Here is a 23,691-nt window from a genome sequence, read left to right on the forward strand (position 1 = left end):
TCCATAAGGCTTGTAGGTTCATCGATGACTATGTCTGTAGGTAACACTCCTGGCCACCTAAATATCCCTGGCACACGGATTCCTCCTTCCCAGCCTCCCATAGCTTTTCCACCTGGTATTAAAAATAAGAAGGGAATTTATAAATGTGGGCTTTGTCCACACATGCATGAATGTTTGATTCCCTAGTGACAACTAGCCATGGTGCACTTTGTGCCATCACTAGTTGTCCCCAGGGAATGACTGTGTCATGCATGCTCTGGTCTGTAGCAATTTACTCTAGGTGGGGTAGGGGAGGCTGGGGCTGGCCCCAGCAACTTTACCTGGGGTCCTGGGGGCATCCTGGGGCTGCAGCAGTGGTGATCCTGCTGTATGGAGCCTGGCCAGCAGTGGAGCATGGATCTGGATGGCCAGGCTCCATGCTGCCGCCATGTGTGCCACTGCTGCCATATGTGACACTCTGTTTTTTTTTTTTTTTCTGAGGGTTTTTTTGACCCCTGAATATCCAGGGGTCAGAAAAACCCTCCATGTATCTCCCTTGCAGCATGGAGAACAACTGAATGTTAAGTATCTGGTGCTACAGATGTGTCTGCAGTGCTATGTACTGCATGGCTGCGCTTGTCTGGATGCAGCCGCAGAATGCATGGAATGGAGTCTATATATCCTGCCAAGTGTTTCTGGTTTAGTCAATTAAGCCTTTCTGACTTTTTCAGTTTTATCTTTGTTTTTTTCACCTCAAAAACAAATTTAGATACGTCGTAATCATTTAAGCTGTTTCTCTTCAGCTGACCTCTTCAGCACCTTAGTCCATCTATTGACTCTCCTTTGCCTTACAGGAAAAAGAAAATACTAGAAAATAGTGTGGATTACATTTTAATATAGAAATTGTCTCATGATTGCCACTCTCCCACACTCTTTACAGTTCCTTAGGCCACTTTCCATTTACAATCATATAATATTCCTGTTGGAACTATGACAATTATTTACATCTAAAATTAAACACTGTAAACATGTTTAATGGGAGTATAAATGTTTGAATGCAGCTTAACATGAGATCAGTCAGCTTTCTAGAGACAATCAGGTTTGACATCCTCCTCATTAAATAATACTATATATTAGTATAGTTCCTATCCTTCTTTGAATATGTTAGTACTATAAGAAAAATAGGAGCACCTTTATCAATTCCTTTTGTAATGGCAAAAGCCTTGTGTGCCTTTAGTTTTTTGGCCAGTCAAGCTTTAGATGTGCCTCAGTTGTTCAATGACTACTCTCGATTATATCAATTTGTATTTTTCAGGAACTCATTCTTCACAACAGTTCTTACCTTTGTATATTCCATTCCAACCACCCATCTGGGCTTTTCCTTCTTGAGCTTCCAATAATCCACCATGGTCAGAGGCAAAATAAATGAGTGTAGTATTTTTCAAATCATCTGTGCTAATAGCCTCCAAAATCCTGCCTGAAAATAAAAAGAGTATCTATATTAGTGAAACAAATATTATCTCTTATCTGCAAACATGCACATGTTTAACTTCATATGTAGTTCAACTGAGCTCAAAGGGGTATTCACACATTCTTGTATTCATAATTTTTGTGTGATCAAGTCATATGTTTATGAATGTATTAAGACACTTGGCAGTTGTTAAAACAATGTCACAAGTAGAATCAGAGGAATTTTGGCTGCTTGCAGATGTTCAAAAACAAAACCAAAAAAACACACTTTACCAGAAGCAGCAGCATGTTACTTCAGCCTGGCTGCAGCATCTGTAAAGATTGGGTGCTTCAGTGGGACTTTTTGTCGCTTTTAGCTAAAGCTGATTCAATCATCTATTAGATAAAAAACTCCAAAACAGCCCCACTAAAGCACCCAATCTTTACAGACACTGAAGACCTGGGTTGAAGTAATGCCCAACCCCTTCAGCAAATGAATGGGGCTCAGTGCAGGAACATGCCAAGTTTAAATAAAGCATCCCTTTTTGTTGTTTTGTTTTGTTTTTTTGTTTGTTTGTTTTTTAAAAATATGTCAGTACCCTTTATGTCTCAGCCCCAACACTGAGCTTCCTGATAGGCCAGACATGCAATGTTTGGGATGGAGCATAAAATTACTTAATCCTGAGAATAAGGCAGGGGTCAGCTTTTTCCTAGACCCAGGGCTGCCCCCAGCCCTGAGCCAGTTCCAGATCTGGGGCTGTCTGGAACTGGACCTCACTATCAGCTTATAGTCAGCCTTATCCCTGAGACAGGCCCAGGACTGGGGGTGCTGCATTTTCAATGTATGGCATACAAACAAGCCACAAAGGTGTTTCACATATTTTGTAGAATATCTTTGTGGACGGTTTGCCACTTCATAGCATCATGTATTGCTTACATGTGTAGCACTGTTATTACTTGTGCTATGATTGATACCTTAATCACATCATAAATGTAACATGTGCCAGGGGCTCAAGTGTCTGTCAATGCAAAGACAAGGTGTACTGTCCAATAATCTCATTAATATTAGTATTATTGCAGTTATGCCCAGGACTCCAAGTCACAGGTGAGTACCCCATAATACTAGTAATTGCACAAAAAGAGAACAAAACAGGACACCAACTACAAAAAGTTACAATCCAAGTAACAGAATGTCAAAGTATGAAACAAAAATGATACAGACAGTATTGTAATGTTTATGATTTCATTTTTACAACAGTAGAGTTCTCAGCATAGGAAACTAAATCTGAGCAAATAATTTGTTACAAATATTTTTTACTAAATCTTTCATTTAAAAATTATTCACAAACTAAGCCTCATTTCTTATTTTTTTGTTTATATTTGACTAATAGTTCTCATGAATAACCGTCAGCCAAAAATAGCTTGTGAACTGTATGTTTTAATTATTTGTCATCTGTTATTCTGATTGTGATTGGTCACCTAAGGCCTTTTTTAAGGAAAGAGAAGCTAATAACAAACTACACATTGGTGGTATGATTATTTTGGAATATCAAGTCATACAAAATTTGTCTCTACTTATATAGAATCATGGAGAAGTAGGGCTGGAAGGGACCTCTAGAGGTCATCTAGTCCCTCTAGAGGTCATCATCCCTATCTAAACCATCCTATACAGTCCATAATCTAAACTCTACATGGCTAGGGACAGAAGTTATGCATTAACTAGTTTAAGTAGTCAGAAAGCAGTTTAAACCTGTAGCAGGACAGAAGTTAAGTGCACTTAAACCACTTTCAAAATGGCTGATACTGTTTTAAGATAAACCTGGTTGGATGTATTATCAGACTTAACTGATTTAGGTCAAACTGGTTTGTGGAACTTCTGTCCAGATTCCCTCCTGGTTCAAGTTAACTCATAGTCCCTTAGCATCCTATGATGCTTTGCAGCCCTGGGCTGTGCTGTCTAGTCCAGCAAGCAGGGCCTTCCCTGCCCCCCCTGTTCCTAGCCTTCCCTGCCCCCCTGCTCCTAGCCAGAGCACTATCACTTTGGATGGCTGAGGATGGGGTGGGAGGAAAAAAACTCACCCCACTGGCACAGCACCAGACCCCCATCCAGGTGCTGCTGGTTGGATTGGCTGAGGGCAAGGTGGAAGCAGAAGCCCGCAGCAAGTCTTGGCTCTGCCACCCAAAGCTGGGAGCTACAACCCAACTCTCAGCTAGTCCAGAGGCTGAAAAGAGAGCATGGCAAAGGCACTCCAGTCCTGCTTCTGGGTCTAGGAGGCAGAGCCAAAGCTTAGTACAGGCTTCTCCTTCCTCCCAGCCAGCCCAGAGGCTGAGAAGGGGGTGTGACTCCTGGTGAGCCAAGCCCGGGTACAGGTTTCTCCTCTCCCTCCTTTCCCCACTCCCTTCTTCCTTCAGCCACCCCTGAAGCCTCAGTGAGGGCTTTTTCCTACCCCCTGTCCTCAGCCAGCCCAGAGGCTGAGAAGGAGCCATGGCTCCCAGCTGGGGGGGGGGGGGGGAGCCAAGCCCCTCCTTCTTCCCCTCTCCCCTCAGCTTGACCAGAGTCTGAGAAGAGGGCATGACTAGGGGACTCCAGCCCTACTCCCAGCTCTGGGAGGGGATGGAGCCAAAACCCACTGTCGGCTTTCCCCCCATTAAGCCTGGAGGCTGAGGAGTGGGTGTGACTCCTGGTTTCCAGCTCTGGGGGCAGAGCCGAGCCCAGGTGCAGGCTTTCCTCCCCCAATGCCTCAGCTGGCTGGGAGGCTGAGAAGGGGGCATACCTAGGAGATTCCAGTCCCAATCCCACCTCGGAGTGTGGGGGGAGACAGTTTCAGCTTACCCGCCCTGGGAGGCATGCTCTAGCACCCCCTGGCTATTAGCATGGGCCACTGCAGGGATCGGGCTGCCTTTCTTGTTTGAAAAAGTGAACTTCAGTTCACTTGCTTATTGGTTCAATCTATGCAGTTTAAAAAACCTTGCAAAGATTGAATCACTTCAGTCTCAGGCTTTTTGACTGTCTACTTAGCCAGTAAGATTACTGTCAACCCTGACACAACACAGAACAAACACCGTAACCTGCCATGGGTAAAGCAGGGGAGACATGGCAACCAGTGTCCTGTTTCTAAAAAAGGTTGTCAATATACGCGCAAGAGATTCTAGGTAGAGGGCCACACCCTTTGCTACAAAGAAAAGCAATCCCGCCTCCCCCCCCCCCCCCATAGTGCATACCAAACTGATATGGAGTAAAATTCCTTCCTGACCCTAAATATGGGGCTGAGTCTTACCCTGAGCAGAGGGGCAAGACCATCTAGCCAGGAACCTCTGGCTTTGATCTCAGCCAGGGCATTGACACACCCCAATCAAAATCTCCAGCCTTGGCTGCAACCAACATCCAGTATCTCTGAGTGAGGCCTCAAAACATCCTGAAACATGTAGCAGAAAACTGGGCTGGGGATAACCAGCAAAGTCCATAGGAAATACGTATAGAATAACAGAGGTACAGTCACACCTAGATCATCCCTGACCAATGGCTGTCTCATCTTTTCTTGAACACCTCCAGTGACGGAGAATCTACAACTTCCCTAGGCACTCTATTCTACTGCCTCATTGTTCTAACAGTGAAGAAGTGTTTCCTAATATCCAATCTAAACTTACTTTGCTGCAACTTCAAGCCATTGGTCCATGTCCTCCTCTCTGCAGCAAGAGAGAAAAGGTGTTCTCCCTCTTCTTTATGGCAGTCCTTCAATTATCTGAAAACTGCTATCATGTCCCCTTGTAAACATCATTTCTGCAAGCTGTACATGCCTAGCTCCTGCAGCCACTCCTCATATGACTTATGTTCCAAGCCCTTTATCATCTTTGTTTCCTGCATTTGGACAGTTTTCATTTCCTTGCTTTTTCTATAAAGTTTTCAGTTCTAAGAGGACCTGATTTGTTATTCCACATTTGGAATTACATAATAAGTGGTTATGGGGATTGTAGAAAATTAGGGCTGGAAGGGACTTCATGAGGTCATTTAATCTAGCCTCTTGCTCAAGGCAGGATGATCCCTGACTAAATCATCATAGTTAAGCATCTGGATAACTTAAAGCAAGACATCTGTGCTCAGTCAACTTACCTACCATCCAGTCCATCTCCTCTACATTATCTCCGTATAAACCATGTCTACTCTTCCCAAGAAACCTCTCTGTGGTGATAAGCGGGGTGTGGACATGTAAAAGGGAAACGAAGAGGAGGAATGGTCTGTGCTTGTTTCTTTAAAGAAAAAACAAAACAATAAATGAATAAAAACAACCAGTTCAACAAACACACAAAATACATCTATTATTTGTTTATAAAGAAAGCTTTTAGTCATACATATTAAGGCACACTCTTTTGTTAATAGAATTTGCACTATTAGTTGCATTAACATTCCAGCAACTCATCCCCAAATCATTTACATTCTGTGAAGTATCACTATCCAGCAAATTTGTTTTGTCCCAGAAAACTGAACTCATTTTTGAATGTTTAACATACTCCCCTTTTTATTGTCCAGTCTTGAGTGGAGATGTTAGGTAGTGGAGAGAGCATTCTTAGCTAGTATAAATCAAAATAGTTCTACTGAACTCAAAGGGGCTAAGTCATTGTACACTAACTGAGAATCTGGACCTCAAGACTTCATTTCCTTGTTGCAGTGACTGGGATGGTGGGGTGAGGAGGAAGAGGATGAACATGTTGAGGCACCAGTATGGATCAATGGCTCAAATGTGTAAAAATCATTCAAAATTTATCCTGCTTCTCAGAATCAGATATAGCCATATAGATATTCTAGACATGCTTTAGTCTAAAACATGAATATTTTGGGAAGTTAGAAACTCCTGAAAACAGCAAATTATAAAGGAAGCCTCTGGATAGCCCTTTTAGACTAATTACTTTTTTTTTATTAATAGCGTATAGAGGACTTTATGCTTGTAAATAATTTGTTTAGAATGTAGTAATTGATTAATAAACTGCAAAGCAAATATGTTCAAAATGGAATGTATTTTACCTTTTAATAAAGGAGACAGCCTCTTTCAAGAAAGTAGATGCAGTTCTTTCTAACACCATTGGCTGTTCTGTAATTTCATGGTTTCTCATCATAATACAGTCCCAGTATCTTGTGAATCCATACATTGAGAACCAGGACATGAAGAACAAGAAATCAAACCAAGCAAAGCAGATCATTATTTTCCAGCTGAATGAGACCAATCCAGCAAGTTTTCCTACAACAAGTGTGAGTACAGCAAGACTAAGTATCTGAGTAAGAAGCCAAAGTTTGGATCTCAAGGCTCTGTCCTTCTCTGGAGGTTTTGTTATGTGACAGTCATTCATTAGACTAAAAGGCATACCATAAAAATAATCAAACCCATGGTTTAAAGGGTGATGGCAATGATCGCTGCGGGATTCACAGTTAATACCTTGATGCCACTTTCCTGAAAATACAAAGTTTTAAACATGTAAAAGGTTGCAATCTTTTAAAAAATGTGCTTTTCCATCTATATACCATTTATCTAATCACATTCCTTTTTTTCTACTCTGAGAAGGTCCTACTGTTCTGCTCTACTTCCATTCTGCAGTTGCACAGGGTGCCAGGTGCAGCAGAGAACAGCAGTGGCAGTGAGCAGGTTTCTTCTGCATCTGCTGGCTGGGCACACGAGGGGAAGAAGGAATGTGTACACTGATACCACTGTCTCCAGCTGATGCAGATATCGAGGAAGCCCCAGAACTGCACCTACCCCCAGTAGTGTAATTGAGAGGACAGAGGGGCACAATTGGAGCAGTAGTTCTGAACACCACCTTTGAGGGGCAGTGAAATACTAGTTATGACTGATTGAGCTGCTGTGATCAACACTTTTATCCAGTGCTGCTCTGGACATCACATAGCTGGCTAGGCACAGAACTCTGCTGCTATACCTCTTCCTGGCCTGCTTCAACCATGAGTTGAAGGGAGCAGTTGCATAGAGTGCGGAGCTTGGCTAGGGACAGTGGCAGTGGCAGTGGCAGTGGCACACCAATTCCTTCTTCCAGTGCCTGCTCTTGACCAGTGAAGGATGGGTAGGAGGGAGTCGGTGGGAAACAGGAGGAAGCAGGTGCTGGAAAAAGGATCCTGCTTACTACTGCTGCTGTCCCCAGCCAATCCTGGCACCCTGTAAAGCCATTTCTAAGCATCTAGAAGGAGAGAGGCAGGAGCAGCTTCAGGGCTCCCTCTGCCCCTGAATCAGCCAGGTATGGCAGGAAGGTTTTTTGTGCATTTGGTCCCTGCCCAACACCCTGGTACCTCCCACCAGCCCTGGGGCTCTAGCCATGCCTTGCCTCATCTCTCACATCCCACTTTAGGAAATCCTGGATCCTTCCATGCATGCCTATTCCTCACAAAATTTCAAGCCACATAAAACAAAACTATTTCCTCCATACACAGCATTCTGCAAGCTATGAGAAAAGGGAAAGGGTGTAAACAAAAGAAATCATTTTGTCATGTATGAAATAAAATTATCTATAAATAAAAGATAACTCATCAAACATTTTCATATTAAAATCATTGCTCTCATATCATATCACTGATAATTAATTGCTGCATATACATTACCAGTAAACTGGATTGAATTTTTAGAAAAGAGAGCAAAATGTTCAGCACTGAGGCAATTCTGAGTTATTCAGATCTGATACGCATCCTAAAAGTAACTGTGAGTTAATTTAGTGCCAGCCTAAGTGTTTGGGGGCAGATAGGTACTATCATAGTCTTTAATGTTGTTCTTTATTACCAGGAAACTTCAACACCTCTGAGACTCTTTTCAACCAAGACAGATAGTCGTTCTCACTTATGTGATATTTTTGATGTCTATGTTAGAATTCAAATGTAGGAAGCTGAAATTTAGAACTCTTTGACATGCCATGGTCATCCCTGAGGGATAAGCTTTATGGTAAAATACAAAAAAAGTGTCTTTTTTCAGTGACTAAATGCTAAGGCCAAAGTGAAATAGAAAGATTCAAATGTAATGTTGATGATTATTTTCAGCCATTAGAACATTATTCTTGGCTTTTCTCTTTTCTGAAGCCTTGATAGGTCACATTTTAAATATCATCCTCTCATCTTTATTGTCTAATTCGAATGAATAGAAATCAATTTGTAGATCACATACATTAGTATAATGTGTAGTAATGTATCTTTTTAATTTGCATGTGTACATGTTATATAGGTAGGTCATCAGTGGGATGCCCAAATTTAGGTACCTATTTCAGACTGATGAGTCCTTCTAAAAGTTCTCTTACAGGAATATTTTAGGAGAATTTAAGAACTGCATCATGATTAGTATCACCGTATTTCCCATATAAAAAAAGAGGACACCTGTGGGGGGAGGAGAGGGGGAAGGGGTATATAATGGGGGAGCAGTGATATGCTCATGCCCTGCCTTTGCCCCTCACTCCTAAGACATCCCCCACAAGCCTTGCTGCTGCCTCTCACTCCTGACCCACTGTACCCCTCCTCCCAGGCCTGCCTGTGCCCCTCCCTCCCAATCCACAGCCCCCTTCTGCCCCCAGTCCTGCCAGTGCCTCTCACACCAAACCCACCAACCCCTGCCCCCCCAGCCCTGCTACCCATGTAGCTCACATGCGTGCTCTCTCTATCTCTCTCTCTTACCTGCTAGCAGCTGCCAGGGCCTATGCACAGAGCACATGATCCCCCAAAAGCCAATCATCTTCCCCTACGACTCCCAGCCCCAAGCAGCCAAACTGCAAGTGCCGGGGAAAAGTGGAGGCAGACCAAAACCCCAGATATTTGCTTGCATTTTAAAAACCTACCTGGATGGAGGACAGGGGATCAAAAAAAAGGACATGTCTGGGAAAACTCGTGCATATGGTAACCCTAATCATGATCAGATGGAGGAAAATTGTTTCCACAAGTCGCTTGTGTGAATATATTGTGGTATTATTAGATACCTATAAATAAAATTAACATCTTCCTTAATTCTGTAGTATAAGATGATGTACTATGTGAATGTATCAAAAAATTGTGCATATGTATAATATGATATGTTCTAGCTTCTGAATATTCTAAAGTGAGGTCTAGGGGGTGTAAGGAACACATTAGAGGCCTTGGAAAAAGTGCCTCCATCTAGTATACATCCTTCATTATAGAAATGTTTGAATGGATTTTGGGTAACCTTGTAGAGAGAGAGGCTTACAAGGCCAGAATCTTCCCAATGTAAACAAGAAAGCATCGATTTAAGCGCTTTGACTATAGTCACCCAAACAAGGCAATTAAAACCTATTACCATATAGAACAGCACTCAATGTCAAGAGTCAAAACCTAATTGATAACATCTGAGACCATCCTAGTTAAACAGTTGTTAAGTATTTGTCATAAATTCTGCATTTAGCTGGGGAGGGAGTCTTCATAATCAACCCCTTTTATTAAATTATGCATAATTAAGTTGTAAATGGATGTATGTTGCTAATAAGTGTGTGTGTGTGTATGTATGTATATATGTATACGTATGTGACTGTAAACCTGCGGGAATCGGAGAATCATGGACCTGAGCTGCTGGAAAAATTGAACAAAAGCTTAGAGTTTTTGGGGTCCTGCTTACACCCATCCACCCAGGCGTGAGTATGTTTTTGCATTTCGATTGCCTGATCTGAATGCTAGTTAAACTTATGTTTAACTTCTTAATAAAGCAATTGCCTTGAGAAAAGATAAGCATGCTCTTTTTTTTTTATTCCAGGGTCCTGTCTGACACCATAAGCTTCCTTTGTCCCAATTTGTGGTAGAGGGCTTCTCTTAAGAGGATGGGGCAAGGCATAACAAGCCCCTGGGCTAATGGGGGACACCAAGGAGTCAGGCAGAGAACAGGTGCACGAAGGGCACTATATTTGAAGGGCCAAACCCCTGATGGTGTACAATAGCACAGCTCCATTGATTTTAATGCCTGCTACATCATAGTATCAACAAAGGACTTGACATGCAGTGTCTAAAAGCTGAACATGCACATGCAAAATGTTTCTCTGTGTATAATCTATTTTGAGAATCCTGGTATTATAGGAAGCTGGTAAGATCCATGTAATGGTACAGGCAGTTAGATTTTTAATCCCTACTTGTAGCTTGTTTTGATACAGTTCTAACTAAAGGCCAAGCATGTTATTTATTTTCCCCAGCTGACTGAATCTCTCTCTGCATAGAATACTTTCTTTGGCTTAGAAGTGTTACTTACATGATATACCCATGAAAGGAAACATTACAGCTACAGATCAATCTCCAAGTAAATGAAACTCAAAAACAGGTGTTCACATGACATTATTTTTATGCAGATACTATTGAGCCTTTACATACCTATGAGTCCAGTGATATAGCCTTGCTTCTGCAATATCTTGGCAAATGTGGTTTCATTTGGAGGGAGGCCTCCTGAACCGCCATTCCACTGAATAACACGAAAATCGCTAGTGGAATCCATACCTAAAATATATACATTTAAAACAGTGCTAAAAAAGTAACGAGAATGCTTGTATTCAACTCTAACCTTATAGTTAGGGCCATTTTTATATTATAACACTTGAACTCACTTATCTTCACAGTTGAAACTTGTCAGACTTGCTAACCCCTCTGCTATGTTCTTCCACTGTGTTAACATTTTTTTAATAAGTGATTAATTTGCTGGTGTAACAGGGAGCTGAGTCCATGTTGCAAAGAATGAAGAACAAAGGCCTGGCCACTTTAAGACAAGGATCTTTTGGCCTGGCAAGGGCCAGGTGTGGCTGAGTAGGCTACATAACTGGAAGGTGGGAGCGGCTGGGCTGGATAAAAGATAGCCAGCAGAGGGAGAGAGGTAGTAGAGCCGTGTTTGATAAGGAGCCCAGATTGTCCCTGCCTGAGAGAGAGATAGAGAGAGACTGTATGGAAATAGCCCCAGGGGTGAGGGAAGTTTTTTTTTTATGATTTTTCCTTTGGTTTCTGGTTTATTAAATGGGCCTATGGGGACAAATCATTAGGGCTGTGTAGAACAGCACCATTTAGTTTGACTTCCGTTCCACCATTTTGATAGGACAGTGTTTCATTTTGAGTTTTGTTTCATTTTGAAAGCGCTGTTCCGTTTGGGGAAGCATGAAACTGCCTATAACTTTGTCATTTCTTGCCCGATTCATATGAAACATACAGGCATGGTAGCCCCTGCTGCGGCCATGAAGCCTGCCAGGTTTCAAGGAGATAGGTGCAGCGATTTCTGGGAAACTGCACTTCAGGCTGCTGACAAGCAAAACTTGTGACTGTGTGAGATAAGGTGCAGCCTCACTGGCACTGTGGCCTCTACACAACACGGTAGTGTGCCCCAGTGAGGTCTCCTCCTCCCCTACAGCCTTAGGTCAGACCACCACTTTAAATGACAACAGGTAATAAAATAACTTAGTGAGCAGCACAGTAGCATCTCAGGCAGCCAAACTGTCACAGAGCCTTTCTTTCTTTTCCTGCAGGAGCTTCTTCTCTAGCAGCTGCCAGAGAACTCTGCCTGCCAGTTCCAGCCTGGGGGCTTAGATGTGCCCAGGGCCCTGTGTCCTTCTAGTTAGATGCTAGGGGTGTTTGTCTAAGGATATGGCACTGGCAGACAAGGTCCTTTGGGTCAATCCAATCTGGTATCCTTTAGCAGACCAACTGAATACTTACAGAAATATATCTTAGCAAGCTTTCAGGTTGAAAACCCCTCCCCCAGGTTATACCAAAGCTGGCCAATGGGAAAAAATATATTGATGTGCTTGGGCCTTGGCCCCTGTAAATAAGCACTAGTTCCATTGAATTTTATTCATATTAAATTTTCTTCTATAATGTAACTCTTAATAAACATCAGGGATTCTGGTTTTCTCTGACAAAAAAAAAAATCTCCAATGTTCATCTTACTTTTTAAATCTGAAAATGGGGGGAGGGTAGGGGGAAGGGAAGTGAGTGTTAATCAGAGAAAACCAGGATAATTATTGCAGTGAAGTTGGAAGTTGTTTTTTGTTCTGTGTTTTTTTTTTTTACCAAAGTAAAAAGCCAAAACATTTTACTGAAGTCTGTCAACCAAAGTGAATGTTTTGAGGTGAGAGAGCAAATATGTAAATACACAGGGAATGCAACTCAAATATCAATTTTCTGTAAGTCTGAAAAGAGACAATATTATAAAGGTTATTTATATTGTACAGTAGCATCCATGGTATGTGGGCACTGTGCCAAGACAAATACACAACTCTGTGTGCACATCTCCAAGTGATCTCAGTGGGAATTCTCAGGATAGCACTAGGCCAACACATCAGCTTCAAACTCTTGGGGTGTTCGGTATTGTTATAATTTACAATAGTACAATGACTAAGGAATTATGGATAGAAGCTTGTATAAATATTTAGTTTCCATATTGTTTTATTCCAGGGACTGAGTTTGTCAGGATGGCTTTTTCTCAAGTGATGGAACCTACGCAGATAATGTAAATGTCAACTGATTATTTTGTGTAATGAGTGAATTCTAAGATACAGCTACAGAAAGCATTCTTGCCATTCTGTCTCCTAAGCGGAGGGAATAAATAAGTCCAAACATTTCTGAACATTCATTTACCCTCTGTTGACAGGTAAGTATACTACCAAAGGTATTTCTTTTTAGTACCTCTCAGCAAAACACATTTAAGAAATCTTTTGCCATTTGTGTACTGTGCTATCAACTGTTTGCACTTCATAATGGTATAGTAACTACTTAAAATTAAGGATATCGCTACTTAAATAATATAACAGAGCAGCATTATTCCATATTTTTTAGTGGCACAAAACATACAGTTGGGGGGGAACATGTTGATAAGAATTGCTACTGCTTTCTTACCCTGCTCTTCTCCTTATTGGTCAGCTACACCTAAATATCTATGGAGCCCCAAAATAGTATGGTCTATGTGGAGGGGTACTGGGAGTGACTAAATTGACTTAATATGGTTGCTGATCCCATCTGTTTGTACTTCATAGACTTCTTTCCTATCAGTAATATACAATTGTTGTCGTGTAGAAAATGGGAAAAAGGGATTCTTATAACAAGAACATAAGGAAAATGCTTAACAACTACATTCTTTTGCTAAGAGAACACTATACTATTAAATAGATCCAGACCTGATCTGATGGGGTATCTGCCAGTCAAGAAGGCTGCTCTGCTTGGGGTGCAAAGTGGAGCTGCAGCAATGTGCTGAGTCAGTTTTATTCCTTCCTTTGCTAGACGGTCAATATTAGGGGTCCTAAAAAAACAATCAGTTTGGATCACTGTATTTGAAGAAGGATAGAGAGAAACTAGAAAGAATTCAGAGGTAAGTGATGAAGATAAAAAGGTTAGAATGGAAACCGCATGAGGAAAGACTGAAGGAACCATGTATGTTTAACCTGGAGAAAGGGAGAATGAGAGGCTACTTGCAGGTAGTAGAGAGGAGCTAATGAGGGACTCACCTGGTTGGAAAAGGAGTAAGGCTTGAGCTATATAAGCCCAGAGCCTGCATTACAGTGTTGCCAGGTATACAATAATTATCATGTTTGTACAATAATTTCAACTCTTGTACAATGTACAACCAATAATAGTAAAACTGTTCAAAATGTACAATAATTTTTGAGACAGCCAATTTGTTCCGCATATGTAAAACCCAAGTCACTCACAGGGAGACTTAACTGACTTTTGGGTTCACTGTCAGCACCTTCTTATGACCAGAGATCCTGGTTTTCTCTGATAAAAACAATCAGTCCAACCCCCCCAACCCTTTCAGATTAAAAAAAAAAAAATCCAAAATCCACGTTTTTCAATGAAACACCATTATATATCTGTATATTAGTGGATTCCTGCATCCTAGTAAAAGGCTGAGACCCAAACCAGAAGGTTCAAGAGCTCAGGGAAGGGCTGGGCTGAGTCAGAGGGTCTGCAGCTCAGAGTAGGCTAAGCCAGACTAGAGAACACAGAGGTGAGGCTGTGTATGGGACCAGGGGTCCAAGAGCCCAGAGGAGGGGCTGCATGTGGGACCAGGGGTCTGAGAGTGTGGAGGGAGACTGCATAAGGAACCAGGAGGTCTGAGGGTTCAAGGGGGCCAAGTGTATAAACAGTTAAAATCAAAGAGAGAGAACAGCTGTGAGGCTTGAGCATGATGTAGGGGAGGAAACAGAGCCACGCATTGAACCCTTAAGGCTACAGGTACCCTGGAGGGGCATAGATATGCATGTAGCCTTCAATGCTGCAGGGGTCCTGCAGTGGCACAGATCAGCTGAGAGGGTCTATTGAGCTTAAGGGTCAGATCAAAGTGGTTGGGGGTCCAGGAGAGACCCAGTGGTACCAAAAGTGGACTATGGCTCACTCTAAGGCACATGGGCAGCCTCTGTTATTCAGCCTCTAGTAAGAACAAGGCATGGCAGGAAAGCAATTAAGGGGCGGTTGCATTAGAGATTGAGCTGGGCAGCCATCACATGACCAGCAGGGGGATTCATGGCCTGGGGCATGAACCTGTCACAAGCCGACCACAGCACCCCTCTCAGTGGCTTCGCTTAGGACAGAACATGCCAATCTTAAATTAAAAGGTAAATTAATATGCTAGTTTACTCAAATTCTTTACCTTATGGTATCATTACCATAGCAGCCTATATCTCCAATACCAAGATCATCAGCCAGTATCAGCACTATGTTGGGCTTAAAGCTAGCTGAAGCTTGTGATCCAGGGAGCCATAGAAACAGGCACAAAACCAGCTTGATGGCTACAGTGTTCCTGAAATACAAAGAATAACAGTTCAGTATAGATGGACAGACATTTAAATATTTTAGTATCATCCACAGGGAACACATGAAGTGAAATCGAAGTGTCCCAAGCCCAATGAAAAATTGAGAGCTAAAAATGTCATGAAGAGCTAGCAGCACAAAACAAAATCATTGTGTTGTATGTAAACATATATTTTAAGGGTAGCTTGTGGCCATGTGGGAGACTTCAGTGAAGTTCAAACTATTTTAATACCTGCTTTAATAATAAAACAACCTATTTTTTTAAATTACTCGAACAGTTAGAAGTGACAAATACTTCCATTGTCCTCAACATACAAGTTTAGGTAAAGACAGCTAATGTGGTTGAATCTATTCGTTAGGCTGCAGATAGTTTTGTTCCATTTTTCCTTCATTTCTGTGCACCTAATACCTCCTAGCAACAAGGGAGCAGGAACCCATCCTAGGAAGAAACAGAAGTTTAGCAGAATTTAATTTGTAGTAGTGGATGAGTGGACTATGCAATTATTACTGGTGTTAATTAGTGATTCTTTGTGGAAAAAAAGCACAATCTTGAACTATAACATTATGCTTTTATGTCTCTCAATTTGTTATAGAAACTACCTGCTGACTTTTGCATTTGGACCATAGTAACAATAGCTGACAATTTAAGTCCTTATAGAAGTAAGTACATGACAAACAAAAGAAAACACCAATCTGATTTAGCATAAATGTGATCTTTGATATGAGCTGGTATCAACACGGGTACAGCAATAAATATTTTATGAGAGAAAACAGGGATTGGCAACTTATGGCCCAGGGAGCCATTGGATTCAGCCCTTAGAACTGTAGCAAAGACAGTATTTGGTGGCATGGGGGCTCTGTCTGCACTATGCCAAAGCTACATGGTGGAGGCTTTGGGGGAGAGGGAGCTCTTCCTATGCCACAAGAAGTAGTGAAGGTGGTCTGGTCCTAGTGCAGGACCACCTCAGACCCAAGCTGGGTCATTCTGGCCAGCCACTGGAAAACATTGTTGACCCCTGCAATAAAACTTTAAAAAGAATTCCACTTTTACTATAAACATTGCATGGTAGAAACCTTCTGGGAAGTTTGGAAACAAGCCAGAAGATAAGTTGACAATCAGGGACACCCTGGGAGCAGGGGTAGGGGCCAGGGCCAGGGCCGGGGCCAGGATCAGGGCCTGTCATGCTCCCCAGCCTGTAGGGGAAAGTCCAGCAAAGCACTGAAGCTCCATCGTGCATTAAATGCATGAGCGCTGGTGGGAAGCAGCAGCTGGGAACTTGTCCAACTGCTCTGTGGGGATAGTTGGGGTGAGGCGGCAGTGAGGATCCCCACTGACCCTGCTGCTCACTGCCCAGCTGGCCTGTCTCTCTCCTATCCCTATGCCTGCAAGGAGTCCAATCCTGCTCTCCCTTCCTCTCTCCCTCCTGAAGGTCAGGTCACAGGGCAGGCAGGTGGCTTGGGATAGGCTGCTGTGTCTCTCGTAGAGGGTGCAGTGTGTGTGTGTGTGTGTGTGTGTGTGTGTGTGTATGTGTTGGGGAGGTGCGACTGCAAACCACACCAGATCCTCTTGTGGGGCAGTGAATGGTGCTTTAGTCCTGCTGCCAAGAAGGGAAATCCCCCTGCCTCTGGGATACTGCCTGCAGTTCTGAACCCCAAATAAGGCTGCTGATAGAGAGAGGTCTACATCTCTCTCAAGTGATGGCAGCTCGTGTGGGTAAGCGTGAGCTCTTCCAGGGGGTGATTAGATATAGATTTCTCTGTATTTCTGTCTGTCTAGGGAGATGCATTATATATAGGGAGAAAGATTTTGTATATGTGTGTGTGTGTATGTATACATGTATACATCTATGAAGATATCTATATATAGAGAGATACAGGTATAGAGAGAGATGTGTGTATTTTCATGTATATCAAGATATCATATGTTGGTTACATAATTGTGATGGTAACATTAAAACATGGGTGCTTTAAAAGAGACAGCTTTATAGTACAGCATATGGAGTTCAGCACATGTTTAATGTTTCAGGAAAGGTAAAAAAACAAAACAAAACATTGAGATATATTGTGTAGGCCTACTGCTTTATTTTAATTGAAAGAATTATTAACGGTAATCTTAGACTTGTAGTCGAGGCTATAGGTGTGGTCTGTATTTTTCTTGTAGTAGTTTACTGTAGAGTAGGTACAATGTAGAATATATATTTGAAAAAAGAGTTAAGAGTCTACATGAGCACTAAACCTAAACATCTTTCCTTTTGTGTTATTATACGTTTATGGAGATCTCATACATCTGAGTCATTTTCCCAAGGCAGTTGTTTTAGTCAGTTTTGTGTGTGGCAAAACTGAGTAGTTAATTCTGACATTATGTGTTGTGTTTTATTTATTAATGCATCATGTAACCATTTAACAGGTCTATTTATTAATGCTTTTTGATACATTCATGTTTATAATGGGGTATGAGGGGCCTCCAATTTTCTGTTTTCCCTGGACCCCAATATATCTTAATCCACCACTGATTCCATCAAAGCTTGTTATTGTTATTTTATATTCTTCCAATATTCTGTTATATTCATTGTAACCTTGTAGATTTTAGCGTACCACTGTTAAACTAACAACAACTCACAAGTGAAGACAAACAGTAATTCATCCCAGAAAATAATTTATTTTACCAGTAAAATGTTTGTTGCTGCATGCTTTTGATCGACTAGCCTCTTTGTTGTGGTAAGGATTCTGTAAAACAAGCAGAAACAGTAGTCTTAGTTTTAAATAAAATTTTCAAGCATTATAATAAAAATGGAATATGTGTTGGGGAGGTGCGACTGCAAACCACACCAGATCCTCTTGTGGGGCAGTGAATGGTGCTTTAGTCCTGCTGCCAAGAAGGGAAATCCCCCTGCCTCTGGGATACTGCCTGCAGTTCTGAACCCCAAATAAGGCTGCTGATAGAGAGAGGTCTACATCTCTCTCAAGTGATGGCAGCTCGTGTGGGTAAGCGTGAGCTCTTCCAGGGGGTGATTAGATATAGATTTCTCTGTATTTCTGTCTGTCTAGGGAGATGCATTATATATAGGGAGAAAGATTTTGTATATGTGTGTGTGTGTATGTATACATGTATACATCTATGAAGATATCTATATATAGAGAGATACAGGTATAGAGAGAGATGTGTGTATTTTCATGTATATCAAGATATCATATGTTGGTTACATAATTGTGATGGTAACATTAAAACATGGGTGCTTTAAAAGAGACAGCTTTATAGTACAGCATATGGAGTTCAGCACATGTTTAATGTTTCAGGAAAGGTAAAAAAACAAAACAAAACATTGAGATATATTGTGTAGGCCTACTGCTTTATTTTAATTGAAAGAATTATTAACGGTAATCTTAGACTTGTAGTCGAGGCTATAGGTGTGGTCTGTATTTTTCTTGTAGTAGTTTACTGTAGAGTAGGTACAATGTAGAATATATATTTGAAAAAAGAGTTAAGAGTCTACATGAGCACTAAACCTAAACATCTTTCCTTTTGTGTTATTATACGTTTATGGAGATCTCATACATCTGAGTCATTTTCCCAAGGCAGTTGTTTTAGTCAGTTTTGTGTGTGGCAAAACTGAGTAGTTAATTCTGACATTATGTGTTGTGTTTTATTTATTAATGCATCATGTAACCATTTAACAGGTCTATTTATTAATGCTTTTTGATACATTCATGTTTATAATGGGGTATGAGGGGCCTCCAATTTTCTGTTTTCCCTGGACCCCAATATATCTTAATCCACCACTGATTCCATCAAAGCTTGTTATTGTTATTTTATATTCTTCCAATATTCTGTTATATTCATTGTAACCTTGTAGATTTTAGCGTACCACTGTTAAACTAACAACAACTCACAAGTGAAGACAAACAGTAATTCATCCCAGAAAATAATTTATTTTACCAGTAAAATGTTTGTTGCTGCATGCTTTTGATCGACTAGCCTCTTTGTTGTGGTAAGGATTCTGTAAAACAAGCAGAAACAGTAGTCTTAGTTTTAAATAAAATTTTCAAGCATTATAATAAAAATGGAATTATATAAAAAAAGATTAATGTTTTGATCCAAAGTCCAATGAATGGAATCAATTTAACTGATTTTAGTGGGCTTCAGATCAGATTCAAAATGAAGAAGAGCAATCACAATAAAAAAATAAAAAAGGAATCAAGATCTAAGAGCAGGTCACGATACTCTGATATTACTGATAGTTCCTGTTCTTCTCTTAGCTTTCCCATTCTAAACAGTGAAGGTGGGATGTGTCCACCCCTCAGGAGTATTTACTTTTAAATAATAAAAAGTAAACAAGCAGATGGAGAAGGTAGAGAGAGTAACATTATGTTGTTGTACCGGGGCTTAGGTGAAAGAATTAGTTTGGTTGTAGTTGTGTTTCTGTCTCTGTGCATGAGACAGTATCTGTAGACAAGGCTGCAGAAAACCACGGACATAACCAGACCAAGGGCTAGTAACATGCCCCTGAGAAAAAGCTAGGAGAGCACTTTGGACAGAGGACTGTCTAAAAAGAAACATGGAACGATGGGCAAAAATGCTGTATACTGTTGTTTGATTCCTATTGTGGTCTGTATGTATCCTCTTTATATATTAAGCAGACTTATACTGGACTTTGCCATTAATTTGTTTTCCTAAAGGGCATTACTCACATGACCACCCAAAGCTAGCTATCTGCTTGAGCTCAAAGAGAGAAACATTATAAGGCTGGGCAACATTTTTAAGGTGTAACTTCTTTTTCCCTCCGGAAAAATGCCTACACAGGCTGACCAACACAATTCACAAATTTTATACTACAACTCTCAGGCAAAAAAGTCACATTCTTCATTTCAACATTTGTAAGCAAAACATTTTGAACTAATATTTCACTTTAAAAATTAGGTACTTTTAAATTGTGCAAGGAAATGCATCCTATTAAAACAGAATGATTATTCACATTTTTCGTTTCACTGGACAAAGTGAAAAAAATATTTGGGGTCAAACCAAAAAGACCCTTCCCCCTAAATATTTTGATTTGGTTAGCAAATGAAAGGATTGATTATTCACATGCATCTAATAATTATTTTTTCTGGACCTGGTTCTCTGATTTATTTATTTTTAAGTCATTGAATCAGGTATGATCCAACTGTCATGCAAGTCCACAGTAACCAGAAACTACAGCTGGAATCAACTGGAATGGCACCTGGAATCAATAACTTGCATGATATCCCATTAATATGATGGAAATTAAAATGTGACATGCTTTCTTTGTCTCTGCACTAACTTTTAGACAGAAACCCCTTCTTCCTTTTCCTCTACCTTTCAACCATGTCCAACAGACATTTATATTTAATTAAGAGCAGTTTTTCTTAAGTAAGGAATCCTACAGATCTACTTACAGTTTCATCCTTGATAAGACTTATTCCCTGTAATAACAGAAACAATTGTTGTTCACTGTCATCTCCAAAATGCTATGTTTTTTTAACAGTTCAGGATGTCTTTAGAGACACTAAAAGTACGCTCTCATTCATGTTCACAGACCCTTGTTGCTGATGTCATTTTTATAGAAACACTGAAAATTTGACTTCCTTGTACTCTGAATGTGTAGTCCATGCATCTTTCTCATTTTGTATTTTGCTGTGCATCATGTTGCTGTAACATACCTTTTATTTCCTTTTAGAAAAAAATGTCAGATTTTCCTGACATTGTTTCTGGACCGCTCTTATCTGTGGACTTTACCTTTGTTCTTTTACATATTTTGTATATGCCTGTTAAGTAAGTGTTATCACTCCTACTGCTTTCCAGTTGGCATGCATTTAAAACAAGAAGCTGTAGTTACAAAGGATGAAAAGAGAGACCAAAATGACCTTGGTTCACAGCTTTTGAATGGGCTTATCAAAGCTTATTCAATGATTGCTAATACAGCTTTGAATATAAACCAAATATCCCAGTACTGTGGGTTTTGTTTGTTTAATAATCTAACTGCCATGCTCTACAGTTTAGTTTAATACCTACATGAGCTGGAAATGCGTATAATACTCAGTTCTGTGTAGATACTGGTAATAACTTTCACAATAACAAAGTAAGTCTAACTCACCAGGATTACAAACCTTTGCAGAAAAATTGCATTTTTTACAATTAGAGATTTAGAATGGATATGATTCTGATACCCCACAGACTATACACACAAGAAACTGACAGTAACTTTCCAAATGTTGTCAAAAAAGCAAATGTTTATTAGACCTTTACTGCCCCCAGTCAGTGTCTGTGCGGACACAAATTTAGCTACATACCGTATGAGGAAGCAGAAAAGAATCCTGATTTTTTTCAGATCCCTCCTATGGTGGAATTTTTCAGAGGTTCTAGGTAATCCCACTATCCGCAGAAGTTAGTGGAAGTTGCAGGGTCTCAGCATTATTGAAAATCAGTTAAAATTACAATGTGTTTGTCTGCTAGTCATTCCTGAGCTAAACATCAATGTTATCTTTATTCTAAATACAAGAATGAACACCAGAATTCTTTCCTGGAGATGCCTAAAACAGTATATTAACAAATACACTCTTTTTATATAGGTTCACTCTCTTCAAATCCCTTCTCTAGTGTAGGTGGAAATAGCGTGTGGGAAGAGTATAGGTTCTGGTAATCCCTGTCTATCAAACCAAGTCAGTTAAAATGACTGCAAGTATTTACAGGTTAGGACACCTCACCCCACTGAACAAAACGCCCAAGGCCTTAACTTCTCATATATAACAGTCTTTTTTATTATGATTAGTCATGATTAAACAAAAAAAGTAAAATTTAAATAAAAAATCAGCAGTTTTATTAATCAAGATTGTTATTGAGTATTAACTTTTAACATCTTATTAACTAGATGACTTTTATACCAATAGCATTGTTTAAATCCTCTCCACTTTGCCATTAAAATATTCCTAAACATCCAGCTTAAATTTTGCATCTCCCTAGGCAAAATCTGCCCATTGTTAGATGCATTTTCCTTTCCATGCAAACAACATACCCGTAGCACCCAGCTGAACATAGCCGTAGCACCCAGCTGAACTCCTAGAAATCTCTTATATGATAATGACTCCTTACTCCAGTTTGTTAGAATAGCTGCTTTTAAAACATTCCTAATGGCAGACTGGGTGCATACAACACAAAGCAGTTCTCATAGTTTCAAAGCAACCACAGTTGATTGATCCCACTTTACAAAACACAGGCATATTCTTGAAATACTTGCAGATAGCAGCTGCCACTATAATAGCAAGCATCTTTTCAGAAGATTTTTTCCAATTATTTGTGTCCAGGGCAGTACAAGGCCTTTCTGCAAGCCTATTAAAAATTCCCTGTACATTTCCAGGCATAGGAAGTAAGAAATACAGTACCTGGCAGTTTTACATTGCACCCTGGTAGTTTAGAATAGTAGGCAATCCATGCATTGGATGTGATCTCAGTTCCAGAGTTGATTCCAAGTTTCTCTGTGAAAGGAGTCCTGCCACAGTACAGAGGCTATCATCAGTTTCCAAAGGCAGTATACACTATCTGCTCATGCGCAATGCTCAAAACCAAAAAGGATCAGGGGAAAGCTTAGTCTTGCCAGTACAACACAAGCAGCTAAGTTAATGAAAGCTTACGACGTACCCTTGCTGTTAGATAGGTTTGTTACGCCAGCATTCCCTAAACTGCACCTCCCATTGATGTTTGCACAGACTTTAGCATTCAGACTCACATATGGTTCAGATCATTGAACAGTAGGTCTTTCATTAAAAGTGTAGTTAATATAATTTCTGCCTGTTCACTGGATTCCAGAAAATAGATTAAGAGTCCTCTGTCAGGCTCAGCACATTCCAAGGAAACTATAATAATCCATTAGCAAACAGTTCCTCACAATCATTCATCATTTCAACCTGGAAACCGGGGAAATAAAAGTGAGAAGTAACATTTACAAAGCCACAGTTCAATTTTTTTTTCAGGAAGTGGGGGAAAACATCTCTGATACTGACTTCAGCATTTTGAGCATCTGTATTAATGATTAAGTGCTTCAATACAAATATATTTGTGTGTGTGTGTGTGTGTGTGTGTGTGTATGTACACACACACATATACATATATGTATACATACACACACACAAATCCTTAGTCATCCTTCATTTTGTTTAAAAAAATATTTATAATTATAATATAAATATGGACATGTGTATCTGAACATGTAATTGGATCCTTTGCATTTGTTGTTATTATTTTAAAGGTTGTTCTGAGTCTGTGCTGGCCTGACCAATGCACATAAAAGGTATAGCTCCACTAAAGAATTAATTCAAGTTATCTACATTCAAATTTTGTCTTTTGTTTTACAATGGCTTGAGTGAGAGTGGCCACACTCTAACTCAAGTTCTTATATCCACAGTAGTGCTGTACTATCCATTGCCATGTGGTATTACGATTTTTGGTGTTGTATCCCAGATTTTTTTGGGCTACAATAAGCTCAGTTACTTCATGA

At 40.4% G+C, this 23,691-nt stretch overlaps 1 protein-coding gene across 2 annotated transcripts in view; it reads right to left on the reverse strand.

Moving 5' to 3' along the window:
* LOC102368622 (arylsulfatase D-like) overlaps positions 1-22,713 on the reverse strand; it is a 25,380-nt gene extending 2,667 nt beyond the window's left edge. Inside the window, exons 1-9 of one of the 2 annotated variants that reach the window (XM_006027321.3) lie at positions 22,580-22,713; positions 19,119-19,179; positions 15,021-15,170; positions 13,549-13,670; positions 10,769-10,891; positions 6,449-6,872; positions 5,540-5,676; positions 1,322-1,456; positions 1-112 (exon numbers count right to left, since the gene is read on the reverse strand). The exon at positions 1-112 is cut by the window's left edge and continues 72 nt beyond it. In XM_006027321.3, coding sequence (XP_006027383.1) covers positions 1-112; positions 1,322-1,456; positions 5,540-5,676; positions 6,449-6,872; positions 10,769-10,891; positions 13,549-13,670; positions 15,021-15,170; positions 19,119-19,141 — 1,226 coding nt within the window. In that variant the 5' untranslated portion in view covers positions 19,142-19,179; positions 22,580-22,713. Of the gene's footprint in view, positions 113-1,321; positions 1,457-5,539; positions 5,677-6,448; positions 6,873-10,768; positions 10,892-13,548; positions 13,671-15,020; positions 15,171-17,847; positions 17,909-19,118; positions 19,180-22,579 lie in introns of both variants that reach the window. The other variant, XM_014521630.2, reaches the window with a different exon arrangement.
* Between the last annotated feature and the right edge of the window lie 978 nt (positions 22,714-23,691).

Source organism: Alligator sinensis, unplaced genomic scaffold (assembly GCF_000455745.1).
Source record: "Alligator sinensis unplaced genomic scaffold, ASM45574v1 scaffold395_1, whole genome shotgun sequence".
Lineage (NCBI taxonomy): Eukaryota > Metazoa > Chordata > Crocodylia > Alligatoridae > Alligator > Alligator sinensis.